The sequence below is a fragment of the Centruroides vittatus genome, unplaced genomic scaffold (assembly GCF_030686945.1).
Source record: "Centruroides vittatus isolate TY-2023 unplaced genomic scaffold, ASM3068694v2 contig_476, whole genome shotgun sequence".
In the NCBI taxonomy this organism is placed as follows: domain Eukaryota; kingdom Metazoa; phylum Arthropoda; class Arachnida; order Scorpiones; family Buthidae; genus Centruroides; species Centruroides vittatus.
Genome location: NW_027122268.1, coordinates 741,640 through 763,486, shown reverse-complemented (window position 1 = coordinate 763,486; position 21,847 = coordinate 741,640). Strand labels below are relative to the sequence as shown.

The 21,847-nt window shown below is 27.5% G+C and overlaps 1 protein-coding gene across 1 annotated transcript; it reads right to left on the bottom strand.

The window, feature by feature from the left end:
- Nucleotides 1-7,359: 7,359 nt before the first annotated feature.
- Nucleotides 7,360-21,111, bottom strand: LOC136977830 (glutamate receptor ionotropic, kainate 2-like). Its single transcript, XM_067273411.1, has 15 exons — nucleotides 20,894-21,111; nucleotides 13,655-13,810; nucleotides 13,332-13,583; nucleotides 12,839-13,029; nucleotides 12,711-12,764; nucleotides 12,474-12,641; nucleotides 12,100-12,252; nucleotides 11,906-12,010; nucleotides 11,115-11,228; nucleotides 10,839-11,033; nucleotides 10,334-10,695; nucleotides 8,652-8,850; nucleotides 8,232-8,457; nucleotides 7,857-8,107; nucleotides 7,360-7,771 (listed from the first exon to the last, which is right to left on the bottom strand). The coding sequence occupies exons 1-15, from the start codon at nucleotides 20,955-20,957 to the stop codon at nucleotides 7,583-7,585; spliced, it is 2,679 nt and encodes an 892-aa protein (XP_067129512.1). The 5' UTR covers nucleotides 20,958-21,111; the 3' UTR covers nucleotides 7,360-7,582.
- Between the last annotated feature and the right edge of the window lie 736 nt (nucleotides 21,112-21,847).

The following is a 21,847-nucleotide window of genomic DNA, read 5'->3' as shown; positions in this document are numbered from 1 at the left end:
CGGGATGATTTCATCTCAGAAAAAAAAAAACGAAATGCTGGCACGGATCCACCTATTCAAATCCAGTACATCCTTCCACTAAACTATTCGGAAATGATCACCAAGCTAAAAACAATTAAAGAGTTTTATTCCATTAATTGTTTTTGTATTCGTATAAAACACTATCCGATTACAAAATTAAATAAGTATTATTAGGTTAAGGTAAAGATGAAATTATATATCAAATTTTTGATTCTTTGCCAGTTAAATGGGCCTTTTTATAATTTATTTTAGCATGCAAACTTATTCTTAGATGTTCATTGTAAGATAGATATACTAAATTTGGAATGGTAATGAGCACATTTGGGTTTTTATATTAACAGAAAAGTTGTGTTTTTTATCTAATCACAGACAGAAAATTCATAATAATTGAGCAGTAGTCATCTTAATGAGTCTCGATTAAAAGTATATTAATGAATTATCAATATCAATATTAAATCTAGAAAAATACTTCATTTCTAAGGAATTATTTGATTTTAAATTTCAAAAGAAAAAAGAGGGGCAAAGCGTTTTTTAGCTTAGAAATGAAATAAAAGATATTAAAAATGAAATGAGAAATTCTTCTGAAAGCGTGTGAAAAAGTACGTTTAGCCAAAATATAAATAAAACCTTGAATATCTGTAAAAACACAGATGTCAACTTAACCTATATAACTTGTATAAACATTAGAAACAAATGTATTTTTTCTTGTTCTATGTGTATATTATACTATTGTATACACAGTCTAAAGATGAAATTACTTTCTCAAGTAGATAATAACAACTGATAAAAATAAATTTAAAAAAAAATGAAATATAGTAAGTCATAAAAATAATATAATGGCGAAGAAAAAAGGTAAAAATTTAACTTATTAGCAACTTTTTATCACGTTAACTTGAATACTTTTACTGAAAAGCAATTGTTTAAATCAAATGTACCCAAACACATACTTTCCCAAAGAATGGTATATTTTAATTTTTCTTAAAAATATGAAGAATAACTGAGGTAAATCTGCTCCGACTCTAAAATCTTACGAACGATAAAAAGCCTATTACGAGATTTATGCAGAAATATTGGCATGGAGCATAATTAAAGTAGAATATCATGCCAAGTATATAATAAGAAGGAAAATATTTTTAAATTAAATACTTAATTTGTTTTTACATTATGCTAACAAAAGCAATTTTTTTAGCATTTTAACGTAATATTATTCTAAAATTAAACAGTCAACTACAGAGTGAATATTACATTTCAAACTAAACACTTGATGTGTTTATTTTCTATAAAAACACAATGAAAGAGAGCGTTAAGTTTTTAAGATATTTTCGCTCTATACTTAATTATTTAGTTTAAGATTAATACAGTGTTAAGTTTAAGTGTAAAAGGCAATTTTCGTTAACATTTATTAAGATATATTGAAAGCTTTTATTGCCAACGTGCCTAATCTATTATCAATCAGTTTATACATTATTTGCTTATAATGCATAAGCAGGTTATAAACTTATGTTTTCTAGTAAGTATTGACATTTCAATACAGTTCCTAAGATGCTATCGCTATTTTAAACCCAATTTACTTGTTGTATAGTTTAATTCTTATTATTTTCCAAAAACTATTTATTCAGCCTATATTTTATTTCGAGATTTTACAATGTAAAAAAGAAAATTAAATTTTAAATAATTGAAAAATGCAGCGACGAAATTCTACCATTCTATTCAAGTTTTACAAAGTGTTGATTATTCATACAAGAAATTAAATTTGCAAAAAACGAGTAAAACATCGAAATTTTTTCACGTGTTTTTTACCAATTGGTCTTCTTCCAAGAGATTAGCTCTTCTTTCACCAAGTGAAAATAGCGAATTATCAAGAATTTCCTTACAAATATTGACATTAAAAAAGATATTGGAGGAGATTCTTGTACTAATATTTATTTAATGCCTTATTAATAAAAGCTTATTTGATTTATTTTTCTAATTTTTTTTTTACGAAATGTTTGATTTATCCTTAATATCAATATAATTGTCCTTATTTGATGGTTGGTGTAACTGCAAAATATTATTGTCTTTGATAAATAAGGTGTTATATATTATACTGAGTTTCGAGAATTAATAGAAGTAAATAAAGCTGTAGCCTAAGAGAAGAAAAAGAATTCGATTTATTTTTTTGTTATATTGCTGCCTTAATTATTGTAATATTTTTAAATCTTTATTTATAATTTTATTCAATTTGTATACTTCTGTACTAAACATTACTCATCCTACATGATAGGTTCACAATTACTTTTAATCTCCGAACACCAAAATCCGCCATTGAAGTGGCTATACTTGAAAATTGGTTTGGTTTGGTTATATGGAATATGGTAATGAACACATGGCCATCTGCTGAGGGGGATGCCTCCCGTGAAGACTTTCTACGGGAAACTGGCCCATATTTAGGTGTTAAATACTCATATATGTTTTTATTATCGATTTCAGTACTTTGGTCATGTAAATACTGTATGTTCATAAGCGGTGGTGATATTCAGCGGGTTCGGCCGAACCTTGTTAAACACACGTAACATTTCTCAGTGGTTTTGTTTCTTTTAAAAAATATATTAAAATATACGTATTATACTCTTAACACTACTAAACTAGAGCCTTATACCCTGTTCGCACCGAGCATTTCAATCTAGATTGTGAGCAAGGTCGGGGACTATGCCTTGGTGCGATCTCTCTCGACCGTTTCAATCGAGATTGAAACGAGGTTTAATCGCGATCGATTCAAAAGAGTTCTTGAAACTAGATCCAGTCATATGAGAGATCCCACAATCTCACGCGCGCGAGATAATACAAGATGGCCGTGGAACACGTGTCGGGCTATGGACAGCGAAATAAAAAGGATATTGTATTTCGAGAGACGATGACATCTGTCTATTATCAGCAGTGCCATTCGGGGTGAAAAATTTCTCTGCAAAAAAAAAGTCGACAGCACTAATATACTATTTTTACCTGGTCTTTACCCAGGGCCACTGATTATTAGATATATCGCAAGAAAAGGTATTGTATTTATTTCTAACCAAAACTTCCATTTTGTTTGTCGGTGATTGTTAGGGAAAAATTTTCTGCTGGCGAACCCTTTGTTAAATATTTCGAATATCACCACTGTTCATAAGTACATTTATAGATATATATACACAATTACATAAGAAAAGCATGAAGGTCTAGCTATATATCAGTTCGTTTTCTAAGAAGTTATTTGATTTTAAGTTTCAAAAGTAAAAAGAAAAACAACGTTTTCTAGCTTAAAATTAAAACAGATATTAATGTTTCAAAAATACCTCCCGAGCGGCTTCGTGAAGATAGATGGGACTTGGTGTCCATGACATATTCGGGCCGTTGCAACTTGGATTTGATCCCCCATTTGTCCAGAATGGTAGATTGGTAGGTGCTGCAAGTGTTAAAAAATAAAATTATGCAGCAATGTTATCAAGATTACTTTTTAAATAATATATCTTCAAGATTTTCAAGTCACACGTAGTTTATATACAGTAGATATACAAAATTATTGTTTTTTGTATAAAATAACATTACAGCAAAACCGTGCGCTTTTGCTCTACTTTTCATTACTGGATGGATCCAGATCCATTAAAGAAATACTAACTTGTGGTAATTGTTGATGATATAGGCTATATCATGAACGCAAAATGAAGTCCTTCATGAATATAATTCTCAACAATATACTGTACAAGTTATTTGCATATTTATTTCAATCTCCATTTATAAAAATAAATTAATGGGACATTTAAAACATAATATAATAATATTTATACATTTTCTCGAGAAACATTTAAAGATAAATCTATTCAACTTTAATATTTTAATACATAAACTTCATGATTTTTCACTAATTTATTAAACTCTTATTTTTATATAAGATTTTATTATTTTTTCAGTTAATGTAACCCTTGGTGCTAAGATGGCGGCGCTTTCGGTCGCCATCTTGGATTGGCTTGGAGACTGCGCGTTTAGCGCTATTTTGATCGGAGATCACGTGTCTCCGAAATCATAATCATCTAACAAGATAAAATATTGATAATAAAAAAAAATCATACTCACGTTAACTATTCCTTTTTTATATTCGATCCTACTTTTTTCCCCTAGCTTGGTAGATTTTAATTTCATTTTTTGCAAGTCCTTTCTTCCCTAATGTTGTCGTTTCTGCTACAACCTTAGAAGAGTGTTTGGCTGTCTTTTTATTCACATTTGCCGTTGTCTTCTCCTATTCCTTCTCTATTTTCAGTGTTTGCTTCTTATTAAAGTTCGGAAGTAGTGCGGATGGAACATATTGTAGATCAAACCATTTTGGAGTTTTCCTAGTCTCTGGACACATCGCAACCAATTGTTTTGCGAAAAATTGGAAACTGTTTCCAGGTTTTTTTTATACTTATTCAATCAGATATATGCTTCGGACAGTGCCGAATGCTGTAATTCCATTTTGCCGTACATTTCAAACAATTTGAGGGCGAACCGAAAGACAAAATACGACCAAAATGGACATTGCCAAATATGCTTTTGAATGTTTCCTTCGTATGCTGAATACTTATTACCACTCTTACAAATCTTAAAACGCATGATTTTAAGTCGTTTCTATAGTATAATTTACATGTTTTAGCGCGCGAGTTGCACCTTGCATAAGTTTGTTGTAGTCCTAATTTTAAAGCAAATTTAAAGCCATTATTAATATCATTGTCCCACGCTGATTTCAAATATTCATTTTCATCTCTCTATTAGAATTTACAAAGAGTTCGACCTAACAAAAATTCACCGGACCTAATTTCTGCATAACCTACTAGACACAAATTTAGCAAAAAAATAAATAAATAAATAAAAATAAATAAAAATTGAAAAATTAACATTTTTGTTGTTATTTATATCAAATTCACAAATACTATCGTTTAAGAACAATATATTTACCTTTTTAACTTTTTTTGGAAAAACTATTGAAAAAATAAAAATAAAAAATTCCACTATAGATACAACGCAACACTGTCAGTATCGTCTGCACTGGCTAATTTGCATATTTCCACGAAAAACTACCTTCTACCACGTCATATTGTACAAATTTGCATAATCTTTCACATTCTTTTTTTACTTCACGTTAAACGTCATTACGTATTACGTCAGTAAATTACACGATAGCTCCCTCTATCGCTATTACCCGGATTGGAGATTACCGGAAGCGCCGCCATCTTGGCACCAAGGGTTACATTAACCATTTTTTCAAGTACTAAAATTAATAATTGAAAGAATTGAAAATATCATATTATTCAAATAGAATCATGAATTTAGTAATTAAGAATAAAAGATACTACTTATAAATATATTACTTTTTAAACAAATTTTAATTAAAATTTATTACCCTTTATTACCTTCAGGCCTAGTTTAAATTGGACAAGTATCAATAACTTGGTCCCAGTAACTCCGGCCAGTGCTTTAATTGCTTGAACTGAACGTGTTGCTCATCAATAAAACTCTTCAGTCAGTATACAGACAAACCCCGAGCAAATTAAATTTTTAATGTAGGAAGTCATAAAAAACTATTTTCGTACAAAAGGCCTTTGTGCAATTGTTTACAAAGTTATTGTTTACAAAGTAAAAACCCAGTAACCGAATTATCGATATGGACTAATTTTGTACAGTGCATTATTTTCTTCTTGTCATTTTAAGAACAGTAGTCATTGTTGAGAGGTTAAAAATAGAGTGTTTAGTGGACCGGGGCTGCTGTTGAGAGTGACCGTTTATGGATGCTTTGTATGCATTTTTATCTGAAAAATAAAGTTCCTGGAAAAATGGCTGCCTTTTAGAAGTGTCCTTGGTTAGGAGGTAACCGTTATTGGAGGTTTGACTGGAGTTATTTCTCTATTAAATAAAATCACAAAACATACATAATTAAATTTTATTTTATTCCTTAGATTATTAATTAATTAATTAATTAAATACTCGTGTAGTTTCCGGTTTGTTATAGAGTTTATTTTACCCACATATTACAGGTAAACAATATAGAAATATGGAAAGAAACACAAAAAATGAAAATAAAAAACTATTACCAAGTCATTTGTCTTGTTTTTGTAATTTAAAACTTTCGATGACAGAACATTAAAAGTGAATGTACTAAACTTCACAGCGTTTATTTTAGTTGTAACTGTATCAAATGTATCACGGAATAATTTCCCTTGATAATTGTTTTAAAGATAATTGTTTTCTTAGGTAGAGTGGAAAATTTCAAGAATTTCTATAAAGCGGTTATCGAAATATAAACAATTGAAAAGTGCAAAAGTTCGTAAAAAAAGCTGTGTCTGTGTTTTCTTCTTCTTCATTTTTCCATCATCCGGAACTGCAGACGTTCATAGAGAAAAAAAAATTACTGGCTCTAGAAAGCTCAAATTTTAAACTTAAGCCTTCCTGGTTATCAGTGAGGTGCTGGCGAAACTTCCGAGTCGATAAGTCAAAGTTCACGAACTATTTCAGTTTTATGGCTTAATTTTATGCTTATGGGGATAAAATTGAATGGAAACAATGGTTTTGTTTGGATATTATATACTTGTAAAATGATTAATAGAAATTCGATTATAACCAAATCTCCTACAGAATTCGGCAGAGAAACTTGTAAATTAGAAATTGAAACAAAATGACCTTTGAGATTTTTTGCAATTAATTATTTTTCTTAGTATTATTTCAACAGTTCTGTTCTCTCAGATAGTTATATCAATATATCTTCATCACAGAAGTATAGCTTTTCACGTAAACGTGTTTTATATTTTTAAAAGTAAAACTCTAGTTGAAAGAAACGACAGAAGAAAATTCAAGTTCATCATGAGAACCAAAATGTTCAAAATTAAATTAAATTTTGAACATTTTGAAAACCTAAATTATAAATTTCGATTTCGAATAATGTAATAAACGATTTTCACATTATTTTATTATTCTGTTATTATTACTTTAAAATTTTTTAAACTCTCTCCATCTAAGAGGGTCTTTTTAGCAAACCCATTATGGGTTCGGCCAGGCTCACAATAGGGCGTAAGAGTGGTGAGGAACGGGACCCGACATATCCGGAAGGACCACTTCCAGAAAACTTCATGGGGTTTCTCGATCAGTGTGGATTGCATCCCGGATCCCCCTGCAGCTTTAACCCCTGTATAACTTCTACAGTATATTTATAGCACGTGATGTGTTCAATACTTTAAGTAAACAGACTCTGAATTTGAAAAAGATGAAATTATGTGATATAATTTATATAATAAATAAAATATTCTGTAATTTGATAAAGTTAAAATCGCATTAACGTTATACAAATACAAAACGTCAGTATTAAAACTTTATTTATTTAAACATATTTTTAATTTCATTTCTGTATGAGTATTTGACTTTTAAGAGTATAAATTCCATCTGAAATTGGCCAGAAAATAGCTAATAAATTAAATTGCTAGAAATACATAATTCTAAACAATTGCGCTGATTAATGTTTCCATTTTCATTCTGAAATAAATGGATTTTATAACAATTATGAAAGATAAAAATAAAATTGTTATTTGGATAATGATGCTCTCTTTACTACAGTTGATTTGTCTGTTGTAGTTGATGTTAATGAACTGCTAGTGGGTTTTGATGAAATTATCTTCTCTTCGTCTTCGGGTTCTATAGGTGCAGTCTTTACTGTATTTTTTCCCATTACGGTCGCTTTTAATTCTTTGCATAATTCTATACAAATTGGTTTCTTAAACAGATAAAACATTTAATAATTAAATTAGAATTAGATATATTTATTAAAAATTGACAGAGCAATTCAATTTTTTTCCTACCCTTTCTTCTTGGGGTATTTTTCTTTTCTCCCAATAGAATTCTACTAAGACAACAATACTGGCAAGAGGAAGTCCAATAGTTAAAATTAAAAACACACCACCAATATTTTCCACTCCCAGTGTATCGGATGGGGGTGGTACAGATGGACAGTCTTGTTTACTTTTCCACCATTTACGTTTCAAAAGTTTAGTAATTCCTTGTTCTTGAAGCTTTAATAATGCGTGAGAAAGACTTTCTCTAATAGGAGAACCTTAATGATAGTAAAATAAATAATTAAAACAAAATCACTTGTAATTATATTTATAAATTTATATTATGGTAAGTTAAGTTAAATCATTAAAATATTAACTAATTAATTTGACTTCTATCTTTACCTTTTGGTGTTGCAATGGCGTAACTTTTTTCATCTAAGGAATCGCCAATTTTCATTAGGCCGCAATCGGAAACGATTGCATAATCTATTGAAGTAGATTCCATAAAGAATGCATAATTCCCTTTTTTTACCCTTTCTTTACCTTTGTCATTACTGGAGACAAAAACCTTCGGTTCTGCAGATTCCATTGTTGTCCACATTCTACTGTAGGTAGGATGGTCAGAATACTAAAAAATTTTAAATATTTATTATGATTAGTAATGTAAAATTAAAACTTAAAATATATATATATATATTATATATAATATATATTTAATTGTTTTAAATCGAATTTATAATAAAATTTTTATGAATACGAAATGCAATACAAATTTATTTATTCTATATATGTTTTTTAAAAAATTAAAAAAAGAAAGAATACTTTAAAAAATTTTTCTGTAGATCCTCCTTTAACGCAACCATATTGTATTTTCTGTTGATTTACAAGATCTTCTGCGTTTTTTATTGCTGTTTCCATTCGTCCAGCTGTAAGAAAAGCTGCTAAATTTGCAGTATAAGATGATACCATAATCAATGTAAAAAACCACCAATAACCAATTGCCATTCTGGTAGACGTCGCTCTGAAAAAAAATTAAACATTTGTCTTACGAATAACTTATTTATAATTATATATATATATATATATACACATAATATATATATTATACATACAAATAGTTATACTATTATATTTATATGCTAAAAGTAAAATTATAACCCGGATTCAGACGTAGAATTAAAGGATCCTTAGATCGTTAGCCTTAGATCCTATGTCTGAATCCGAATTCGAAATAAAAAATGAATTATACGTGAAAAATAGAAAAATCTTTAAGATTTGCTGTTTGAAAAGCTGAATTTAAGAAATTTTACGTGTTAAAATACTAAATCAATAATGAAATAGTATAAAACAGGAAAGTAAAAAAGGATACAATACACAGACTGGCCAATGAATTAACAAAATTTTAATATAATTTAATGAATGTAACGTTGTAAGAATTGAAGACTTAAGAGTAAGGGAATTTTATATATTCAAATAGAATTCAGTAGAAAAAATAATACAGAAAAAACTAAAATATCTTCGACGAAAGTAGAAGGTAAAAAGGAATGCAAAATAATTCAAAAATCTTTGTAATCCTTAAGAATATATCAATTACGTAAATCAGCGAATATCGAGCACTAATTCTTTATTCTTAATAATCACTCATGATTTGCTTGCATTGTAGGAAATCATTGTAAACAAACAAAATAGAGTAAATTCAAATAAGATATCCAAGTCTGATCTATTTGTTTACAGCACTGCGACACGTGGGCAATCTGCCGAGGGGGACGACTCTCGGGAGGAATTTCTAAAGAAAACTGATCGCTATTTAGGTGTTACAAACGTGAAGAAAACCCGGAAGACTTCACGTAGCCAGCCCGTTTGCGCGGTAGGAACCTACGCAAACTACCAAACTTTTATCCATTTGGCCACTGGTGAACAAAATATCCAAGACGTAAAGAATTGAAAAATGGAATTTATAATGTTTATGAAATTTAAAAGAACATAACATTAAAAAATTATTCAAATATACAGGTTCTGGTTCTGACCAGAACTTGAATTAATATTCGGGTCATATTTGTAGAATAACGCAACACGAAAACGATATGCCGAGGTGTCTTCCAGAAGATGCATCTAAATAGGTCCCATTTACCATAGAAAGTCTTTTCTATGAGATATGTTATACATTTGACGAAAATCTGGAAAACTCCGGAGGGCCAACCCGTTGGTCAGGTGCCATTGAACGTGGATTTTATCCACCCGGCCACTAGTGGGCATGTTAATTCAGTAAATTAATTTCACAAATGTATCTTATGGAATCTTTATAATGCCAGTCTATTACAAAACCGAAGGTGATTAAGAATCAGTCATATTGTACTTCATAATTAGAATTCTGACTATATTCTAAATCTAATCTAATAATGAATAAAATTATACGGTAATCTTTCTAACATCCAACTAATAATATATATTAATGTTTAAATTCTATAATAATTTAAAGTTTTTGTAAAAGAAATGATGCTTACTTAGGATCAATATCCCCACCTCCTTGCATTACACATCCGACCACTAACCAAGCTGTTTCTTGTAGGGTAAATTGATTATCTAACTCTTCTGGATTCTGATCGCAAGGATGCGGATTCTCCCATTCATAGGGAGTGAATCTGCCCATAACATACATTACAATGGTTACACCGAGAATAGCAGTAGCCATATAAAACCAAACTTGTACAGAAAATGGCGACAGAAAAGAAAATAAATTATCGGCCTTTTTACTTGGTTTCTTAAAAAGAATTCCTACGCCTAGATTCATATACGGAGCTGTAAAGTCTACTGCACTTTGTCTGTCTTGGGTTACTGATAAATCCGCTACGACCATATCAGCTTCCTACAAAAAATTAATAATCATTATTTGTAATACAATATACTTTCTCCTATATTATAACTAATATTACTAATTACTATATATGAAAAGAGATTAAAAGCTCTGATTCTCTCCAAAGGTTGTAAATTTCTGATATCATTACTTACATTTCTAATTAATTCCCCAATCATCCCATTCCATTCACCATTTTCAAAAGTACCATATTGCCCGTCAGCTACAGATTGAAATTTAAAGCTGAAATTTGCTATTTTTGCTAATTCTTCTACTAAATCAATGGAATGGCCTTGGAAAATTGGTTCGTCACTTGACGAATTTTCAACTTTCTTGAAATATGGCTCACTCTTGTAAAAAACCAAATTTTTTCAACTTTTACACCGTAATAATAAATATTTATCAATATAAAAAAAATTTAATTTCCATACTTCAATAGCGGATACTCTAAGAACTAATGTAGACAAAATTTCTTTGGATTCTTTTAAATCTTCTTCTTTACTTTTAATTACCGTAAATTTGTGAGTTCTATTCCAATTACCTTCCTGAAAAAAGTTGTTTTTTAATGTTTCTAGTCTTTCAACTTTCGAATAAAGTATGTTTAGAATCTTTACAAGAATTTAGGAAAACAATTAAGAGTACGGTTTAATATCCTTATTTGTTTAATACAGGAGTCCTGGGTTAACGTACTGTATTTCCAGCTAATTCGTCTTCGGGTTTCAGCGCAATGTTAAATTATAGACAGTTTATGTACTACCCGCCATTTTTGATTCCCCACCGACATTCTAGTGGCAAATATCACTTGAACATTGGTAGTAATCGCGAGTTCGCTTCTGACAAATGGGTTGTCTATCCACGTATTTTCTTTGTTTTCTTCGTGTGTCTAAATAAGGAACAGTTTTTCATAAAAGTTCTCTCGGGAAGCATCCCTTAGCAGATCGTCTATGTTGTGTTGTTTGTGTATCCTACCAAGCCAAATCATTTTATAGTATAATGCATTTCGAAGAATGCACTAATAGGATAGTTATCCTAAACATGTCCTTATGAATCGTGTATATCTTGCGACTTATCGTCCTGAGAATTGAAAAAAGATAAGAAGATACAAAGAAAGTTCAAGTTTATACCGAGGACTACCTGTATTATTTAATACAGTTTGCTTAAATTAATATATTATAGTTTTATATATACAGACACAAAATTATTATTTATAATAGTTACATACCACATTTAATTTTCCCCACAGTAATCGAGTCTCTAATAAGTTAAAATTCGTTCTGAAACCATTCTCATCTACATTAACAACACCAGTTAATCCTTTATAATTAATCTGAAAAATAAAAAAAATAATTCTATAATTATTTTAACTGCATTATTGGCGAATTAACAAAGCAAATAACTACAGTAAGGTTAATTTACTGATTTCATTGCATCGATTATAATTTTTCCTTGTGCCCATTTATTTGTTGAGTTACACGAAAGAGACACGGTAGTTGGTTGAAGATAAGATCCAAGTTTCGTCAGAGCCGTTGCAAAATAAAATACTGCATCGTACATAAGTGCAAACTGTGTCTATTAAATTAATACAGAAAATTCAAAATAAATTAGAAATAACAAAGTTATAAAAACAATAAATATAAAACTACATAATTAATTATACTTAAAAAGTGTTACGTAAAACAGATTTGTAAGAATTAGTAATGAAATTCTGGAAATGAAATTTTGCTGAAATATTTATATTTATTAAATAATAATATGTAAAATCAATAAATGAAAACTGTTCATATATTTACGGTATTCAAATAAGGCTTGATTTTTTCTTTTACACCAATATAAAAAATTCCCGTCTCCATTTCTTTTCTAATTGTTTTATATTGATAATGATTGGTATTTACAATTTGAAACATAGTAATATTGCAATAAATTCCTTGAAACTGTTTAAAATCTTGTGTGTGAACATCCTGTAGGAAGAAAGAAAAATCAGCAACGATGAAGAAAATTCATATTAAAAAGTTCAAAATTTTTCTCACCAAAGAAGTGAAGAAAAAATTGTGATAAAAGTCTATCATATTCATCTCTTTTGCCTTTAAATGCAATAATTAAAATAATTATAAATAATCGTTAATCATTTAAAATATCGAAAACTGTCAAAGATTACCTGTTCTAAAACCCAAATTACATCCTGAGTACCAATATCGATTATATAATTTCTAATATTCATCTTCTTTGTTTCTTTAAATATTTTTCTTAGCTGTTGAGGATGCTCTAATTGTTTTATCGTGATATTAAGATTATTATCAATCTCCATCTTCCTCACTCCCGATAGAACTGCGCTTAGACGAATTAATGCTAAAATAAGAAAATGATCATTTAAATACTTTAAAATAAATTAAATTAAATAATGCAAGAGAAAAAAAATGTACTTTTCTGGAAACAAATAAAAGGACTGTAAAATATGTAAATAAGAGTTGGCCAATTTTGTCACCAAAAAGTTTCAGAATCTCTGAACTAAACGAAGGATTTCTTAATATTAGCGGTATATATAGTTAAACTTTGATATATATTGCCTGAAAAACATCCGTATTTCAGGTTCTTAATAATTTAAATTAATCTTACGATTATAATTACAGAACTATTTCTCTAAAACTAACCTTTAGGATCCTGATATATAATAGCAAATGACTTCCATCTCTTGGATTCAATGAAATCCCTAAATGCGTAGCCTTTAACATCTGCGTGAGGATGTAAAAACACTGTAGTATTATTGGGCTTTGTTCTGTATTCCCAACGATTTATAATAAGTGGAATTCCTACAGATTCCGTTACTTCTTGCACAGCTGCAACACTTCGAACAGACTGTGGCCCAAAAATTGCCGCTACTCCTTCATTTACCATTTCACAAGCTGAAAGTACGAAGAAAATAATTATAATACAGGTAAGATATACATTTTCTACAATAATTATTTTAGCACACCTCTTTTAGCGGAGAAAAATCCATCATTTTTCTTTACTATACTGATGGTAGTTCGCAATTTCATATTACGAAGGATACTTTGATTTATGTTAACTTGGTCCACGGCTAACCTGAAAGCCCATTGTAGGTATTCGTAATGCTCTTCGAATATTGCACCTGATTGAATAAAGCAAATTTTCGTAATTATTAATTGATAAATACTAATGTGAAGATTTCGCACGAAAGTTAGATGTTACCTATACACAAGAATGATTATAAATCTTACATTAGAATTGCTTCGTAGTGTAGTTTCAGTAATTACTAAATGCTAATTTGTGATTTTAATTTAATAATTTCATATTTAAAACGTCTTCAGTAAATGACAGCGATATAACTCTTTATTCTCTGTGTACTGTACCTATTTATACTTAACTCTCGTAACAAAAAAGAAGCAAGCATTGCCAACTTTTTCTTTTATGTTTTAAAGAACGTTGCAACGAATATAACTCTTTGATTTTCTCTTTGACAAGTATTCATTTAAGATATTTAATTAATAAAAAATAATTATTTATATATCTAGATTTAAAACATATAGTCCAATAACTAGTTTACACGTATGTATAGGCCCTATATATTTCTTTTCGTTACAGTAGATTAATTTATAATTATAATATATACGAGTTTAAACAGTTGTTAAAGGAAAATTTTATTTATTTTTTCTGAATTGTTTAGAATGAAATTTGAAAAAGTTATTTCATTATTTTAATTATTAATAAATAGAATTTATTTTTAATGTAATCAACTTTGATATTATAAAATCTTAATTTTAACGTTATTAAAATATCATTATAATTTTGAATTTGTTTGGATTTTTCTTTGCAATTAACCTGGAATAACCTCAAGATAATAATAATTTTGGTACATATTTAAGACGATTTATATAAATGATGAAATGACTCATCACAGTCATTGTTTCTCTTCGTCTAAAAATACACACGTTTTTTCTTCAAGTTCTATTATCAAAATGAAAGTTATTTCATTAATAACTCCTTGACAGTCTGGACTGAAGAATGCATTTTCCCCCTCCTCTTTTTAAATCACGTGAAAACAGTTTTAGAATAAAAAATTACTTTTATTTTAAAATAAAATACTATTATCCAATAAATAAATTACATTATAAATCACTATTAATTTAAAATATTTAAAATTAATTACTTCAATTTTTAAGTTATAATAATAACAACAACAATCCAATGTATATTTTTGTGACATCATCACAATACTAGATTGAAATATTTAATCATATTTTAATTTAAAAATTCACGTGACTTCCGGTCCAGACCAGAAATTCGTATATAGTTAATTTGAGCCTCATTTCATCTATCTAACTACGAGATTAACGAGGGATAAACGGACAGACAAACGGATCGACGTCGGTAGAAATGTATAAGTCTGCAATTTGAAACTTGCAGTCCAATTACGAAGTCAATTTAAAATAATATTTCATAATAGAATAAACTTATGTTAAATACGTAATTAATTTAAACTTATATAAAAACATTTTTATTACTAACGATATTCATTAGTTAAGTGGAATGTTGTTAGTAGAAAGTTGAAAGCATCTTTTAAGCTTAGTTGAAAGTCATTAACCAAAATAGTACTTTTACTCGTGTCTAATTTTTTCTTTCTTTTTTCCACCAAGTTTTTAAAGAAGATGAACGGAAATTATGTAATGATGTTGATTTAACTTAAGTTTAAGGTGTCGGTAAGTTTAACTTGATATTGTTTACGTTCTGTTAAGTGAAGAAATGATGTAAGTTCCCTAAACAAATATAATCTGAAGCGATTATTTTAATATTTCGATTATTTATAGATCTGTATTTTTCATGATTATTATTGAACAATTTTTATTTATATAAAGCTATATATATTTTATAATATTGACTGAATATAATAATTATTTTTAAATATTATTTTGTTTATTCAATTTATATATGTTAATATAATAATATAATTCATATAATATATTATATATTATATACATATTAATATAATAATTATTATTACACATCATATAAATAGTTAAAAATAATATGTGAAATTTAGTATTTTATCTCGTTATTTGCTTTGTCTATAAAATGTTGCATTTATTAATTGATCTTGATTGATCATTTATGATCAACCATTCTTCAACGAATCTCTACAAATGCAAAGCTCATGTTTATAGATTTAAATGAACTCTATCAAACAATTTATTATCGCTACACGACTATGTTCATATCTAACCTAAATAAAGGATCAATTCGCTTAGAAAGGAATTAAAATTGATCCAGAGATTTGTCAACTGGATCCATCATAAGTTTTACATCGACTAACAATCGATTTAAAAGATCTTAATCTTAAAAAAATACTGAATTTTTTCAATATACTGTGTATTGTTTGTTCAGTACACATTATTGAATACTTTTACTAACTTATTACTAAAGTTAAAACGTTGAGATATTTATATATTTAATTAGCATCTTACTATTAGAAGTAGGAAAAATATCAAATGGTCATGGCGTTAAACAGTATTATGGATTTAAGCACTTTTATTTATACAGTCGAACCCCCTATAACGGCCACTTCCTGCCATTTGTAAATGGCGGCCACTTTTCAGAGACGTTTCTTTTTGAAATGCATGGAAAATAATTTCCAAACAACAGCCATCTTTTTTCTGTCGGTATCCACTTCTCAGAGATTTGACTTTATATATACATAAAGTACCGCATTCCTTTGAACCGCCGAGGTTCCATGTTTACTTCAATTGTCACTATTCTAGTTGTTAAATATTATGCGTAATAACATCTTTTATTAAAACATATTCAAAATATCTATTTACTTATAAAAATATTTTTGTTCTAGAAACTATAGCTATAGAGCAAAAAGACTAAACTAAATATGGTAACGCCTATTTTAATTCCTCCAAAATATAACCAGATATATAATGTGAAAATTCACAATGTTAAGTCTGTGGGCGAGCAGAGAGAGATGTCCGGTCCATATCGACAGACCTAGCTTATTATATTTCATATTATATTTATTCATTAATTAAAGAATCATACAGGTTAATACAGGTGTGACCTATATGATCTTTGCACAATAATACTGATATAGTGCCAATATATATCACAATTAAATAAAAATTTACATTTTGTATCTATCTATATTAGATTTTATATTGAATTTTTTGCGTTAAAAATTCATATGAAAAATTTATTTCTTAACAAAATGGACATTGCTGCAATATAATAATTGTCGAATCTCGTGTTTTCTATTACAAGAAAGAAATGTTTGTCTATTTCCCAGGAAATTTCTCATCAAAATTTCTGGGAAAACCGCAGTATTTCATAACAAATCCTATAGAAAGGATTGTTTTCCATCTAATATACAATTTTATTGAAAAATAGTTATTCGGAAAAATTCAAGAAATAAAATATTTAGTACAGATTTATTGGCAACAATACAAAAATTAGATTCGGGCGAGTTAAAATTCCTTGTAACGGTAGTATGGATTTGTAAGACAGTTGATGGGAATTTTAAGAAGGAAGATAAATGTGTTCACATAATTCTTTGAAGTATCTGCTGTTATTAAGGAGATTAAAGGTTTAAGAATGTTTCTTAAGAGTTAGATATTTTTGTAACTATATAATGTTTACAACCATACATAAATTTTCAACGTGATTTGTTTTTAAATAAAAATTACATAGAACCAGGTATAAAAACTGCAATTATCAATTTTAGTAGACAGATGGTTTTTCCTATATCCAGAATACTTAATACAGTATTTATAATTGGTACGTAACCACCATTTCTATTTATGAATAGAAAGAAAATTAAACAAAACTCAAGATTAATCGATTCTTTAAACTTGGATTAAACTAGTTTCGTAATTCTATAGTCAATGATTAGAAGTAATCTGGGGCATAGTCTCTTAGACTTTGACTATTTACAATTCAAATATGAAGATAATACACTAAGGTTTAATATTTATACAACAATACTTAATCAACACATTAAAACAGTTGATACCTAGGAGTTTTTATACATTTGATTGATTTATTACGTAATTTATTAAAACAACGAGAATTTGATAGAATTTTTCGGGTAGTTTTTTACAAGCAATTTTTATTATAATTATTTTTTAAATTATGATTATGATATATTTAATCTCAGACAATAAAGTATGTAGTAGCGATGGGTTGGTTTAGCTTGCTGCCATCTGTTGGTGTTCGAGAAAACTTTTTCTTCTTCCCCAGCGCTTCTTAGTATGCATTTCTGTATTATATATGTATGCCTAATAAAAATAGTTTTAATATAATCTAAATTAGGACAAAAAAATAACTTTTCTTTTTTCATAACTTTGAGTCAATGAATCAATAAATATATAAATAAATACCGTATATATTATATAGATATATTAAGAAGCCTTTTGTTATTAATAAGGCTTTACTGTAACATTCGAAGAATAAATAAATAAATAAAACAAAATTCAGGATATATATATATATATATATATATATATATTTAAACACTCAAACACGAAAAAGTCAACATACTTGGTTCGAAATAATGGCAGATGACGTGTTATGTAAATAGGCTCCTAAATAAATGAAAATGATTGATATTATTGTTAAATAAATCTCCTATATTTATAAATATATGTTTTTGTGTGTTATATATCATTTTTACATAAGCCCACATAAACACGAGTTTACATAAGCACACATAAACACGAGTGGGAATTTAATTCCGTTCTTGCAGTTGGCTTCAATATTTGGAATAATTGTATATAAATTAAGTAAATTATTATATTATAATTAACCTGTTTGTACAATAAATGGTAAATATCCATACATAAGAAGCGAAAATCTATTCTGCTTCATACTGACAGATAAGATTTGTTAAGGTTATTTAAAAAATGATAGCATTACATTTGTAAACTTAATGGTGTACAGTTTTCGGAATTTGAATGCCTGTCCCGTTATTTTAACATCCAATTAACAAATTTTAATTTAAAAAAGGATAAACAATTACACGCAAAAAGTTAATTATAATATAAAAAGCTTAAGTATATGATTAACTTTTATTTCCTTTTATATATCTAATAAACCTATATTTAATACAGAAATTATTAAAAATTAATATTAAACTTTTCCAAAAAAACTGTGCCAGAAACATGTTTTCAATATATAAAAAAAGTATATTTTTTTAAAAGAAATTCTATAAGATTAATTAAATCTTATTTTTATACGGTAGAATTTCTGGTTACTAATAAAATAAAGCAGAAATTTTACAGTATGAAAATTAATTATAGTAATAAAGTAATATATTAATACAAGTTAGTTGCCTTGTTATTTATATTATAATTAGGAATACAGAATTAAATCAGCGTGAAAAGTCTTCAGAAATTTCTTTCTTTATAGGAAACTAAAACAATTTACGTTAAATATAAAAAAATATATATTAAAATTAATAGTTTCTTCTATATCCTATGATAGATTACATTGAAAATAGATATATAATTAGTAATAAAATAATTAATTATTAAATTTAAAAAGTTCTTCAAGGTATCCTTATCTAAGTCATTAACAAGAATTAAACTTTAAATACAATTTTCACTATAATAATAGTAATAATAAATGCTTTGTTTTTATAATTATCGATATTTTAAACATAAATTTATTTATCGGAATGATATAGATGTGCATTTAAAAATAATTTATGGCGAAACATGATGATTGTGTAATTAAAAATTGTTTATGCTGCAATTCAGTTAAGTCGTTTCAAGATGTCAAATCCGCGATTTAGGTGATACTCTCTACTGTCAGTTCTGTTATCCACTGTCAGTTTTAATGAATTATTCGGGATTTTCTCTTTTACTTTACTGAAAATAGATTAGTTGAATTCATAAATGCTTATTCCATTAACAAATTTAAACAATAAATGCCAAAATTTTCAATAATATATTGAGATTTATGATAATAATTCGTCAAAATTGTATATTATTCCAATTACAGTATTGTATTTTGTACTGTACTCGTCACAAATTACTTACTTTTATTCGCAATAAAACTTTTATTATTATTATTATTACTATTATTATATTTTTTTATTTAATTATTGCACTAAAAATGTATATAAAAGGAATCAAGTTTTAATAGCTAAATTAATTCTAAAAGTTACGAATATATTTACTTAGTTACTTGATATGTTGTGAACTAAATATCAGATATTAAATTTAAAATACAATAACAATTTTACTATTTACGATATAATAAAACCTTAAGTTAGAAAAGAAGTATAAACAATAGGCAATTAGATATGTTAAAAATTCCTTTTAAGGAATTAAAGGAATGATTCAAATATTTAATAATTTGAATGTATGCATTTAAATTACATCATTAGTTTAATGGTCATAAAGTCAGTTTGAGGAAGAAACAGAATGATTCTATTCTTCTAATATGTGATATATTTGCTCAGTATTTGTTGATTGATGAGAGAAGTAATATTTATAAAGCAGACCTTGAGATAAATTTGACAGACTGTTTTAAAGTTCTCAGGTTTGATTCACTATTTTCATTTAGTGTTTTTGTTTACTTGGCCCTTTCAAATCATATTTACCTAACTTATAAGTATTATATTCTCATACATTATATCTAGTTATAATTATAAGTGTTATTAAATTTATTGTTAATAAAATAATATTATTTTAATATAAATAAATTCAATACTTTTCTGCTTAAACCCCCTCTCATCAAATGTTCGATTCCAAGAACAGCTGACGACATTTGGAAAAGTTAGCATCAATAAAATTCTCTTTAAATAAAATATTTTTAAATTTATAAACCAAAGAAATTAAACGTAATTAATTATTTTTTAAGCAATTATTCTATATCTAAATAATATAATAAATATTTTAAATGCTTATATAATAAGTCTTTTCTTAAAAATTATTTATGACTTACTAACAAGAAATATAATCTTAAAAATTGAAAAAAATAATATATATATAATATATATATGTCAACATAACCTTGTAAATATTTTCGGCATTTAATAAGGTTCATGAAAGTTTGCAAAATCAAATACACAATTTAAAGCTATTAAAAAGGCCATTTAACTATAATAAATTCATTATTAATTAATTGTTTTGGTTAATTGACAGCGTAAGAAGTTATATACGAAAAATATGGAGTAAGATTATGTGACGTTACTTACCTATATTAACGATTTCACTAGAAACAGAAGATAAACAGAGTAATAAAATGACCGTTTTACACATGTTTTTCTATAAGTGATTTTCACAATGAAGCATAGAACATCATAACCCTGAGTGAAACTGAAAAATCACGTGGAAACCAAAGGTTCCTCTTTGTTTACTCCTAATGTTTGCCAAGAGATATGTATTCGAAATGCTTTCTGCATCTCTGCGTTGAGAAACTCTGGCACAACTCCACCTTTTACGATGGAACTAATCTGTGACATTTTCTTCTCCAAAATCATCCGGAAATGTTTCCTCAACCAAAAAAAAAAGAAAGAAAGAAATGAGTTTTGAGTTTTTATTCCACCACTTGTTTCATTTTAAATTAAAGACTGAAACTTTTCTACATTAAAGTATTCTATACTGCGTTATTTTAAGGATAACTTAATACACTTCTATTATTAATTTTGAATAGACAACCCGTAAGAATTCATTTTTAATTATTATTAATATAATCTTCACATATTAAAAATATTAACAGTTTTTTTTTACTGTCGGTCCAACGAAGACAGACGACCTTGACTATGGATTCTCCTTACTAGTGACACATTTTTACCATCAGCTGATGACATCCCAAAATTAGGTCAGATGTAGTTTATCTTTGAAAATAAAGTAAAAATTTTAAACTTAACATTGATTTAAATTTGGGTTTATATACGGAAGTTTAGGCGTTATTGATCTTTACACTAAATTAAATGTCGTTGGAAATATAAGATCTATAAAATTTATCGAAAAGATGGTACCAAAAATAACTCTCAAGTGAGGAAATATATATATAAATCTTAAAGAAAGAAGCCGTAAAAATTATTTATGTTAAATACATTGTAATGTAAACAATAATTTTAAGTTTAGTAGCTTTAATAAAGAAAAATACAATAAGTTAAATTACTTGATAAGAATATTTGTATCCA

Coding starts and splice junctions, on each gene's coding strand:
- LOC136977830 (XM_067273411.1), bottom strand. CDS start 20,957: ATGTGTAAAACGGTCATTTTATTACTCTGTTTATCTTCTGTTTCTAGT. Junction 13,811..20,893: donor TAGTGAAATCGTTAATATAG/GTAAGTAACGTC, acceptor TTATTCAATCAG/GTGCAATATTCGAAGAGCAT. Junction 12,765..12,838: donor TAATTTGGGTTTTAGAACAG/GTAATCTTTGAC, acceptor TTGCATTTAAAG/GCAAAAGAGATGAATATGAT.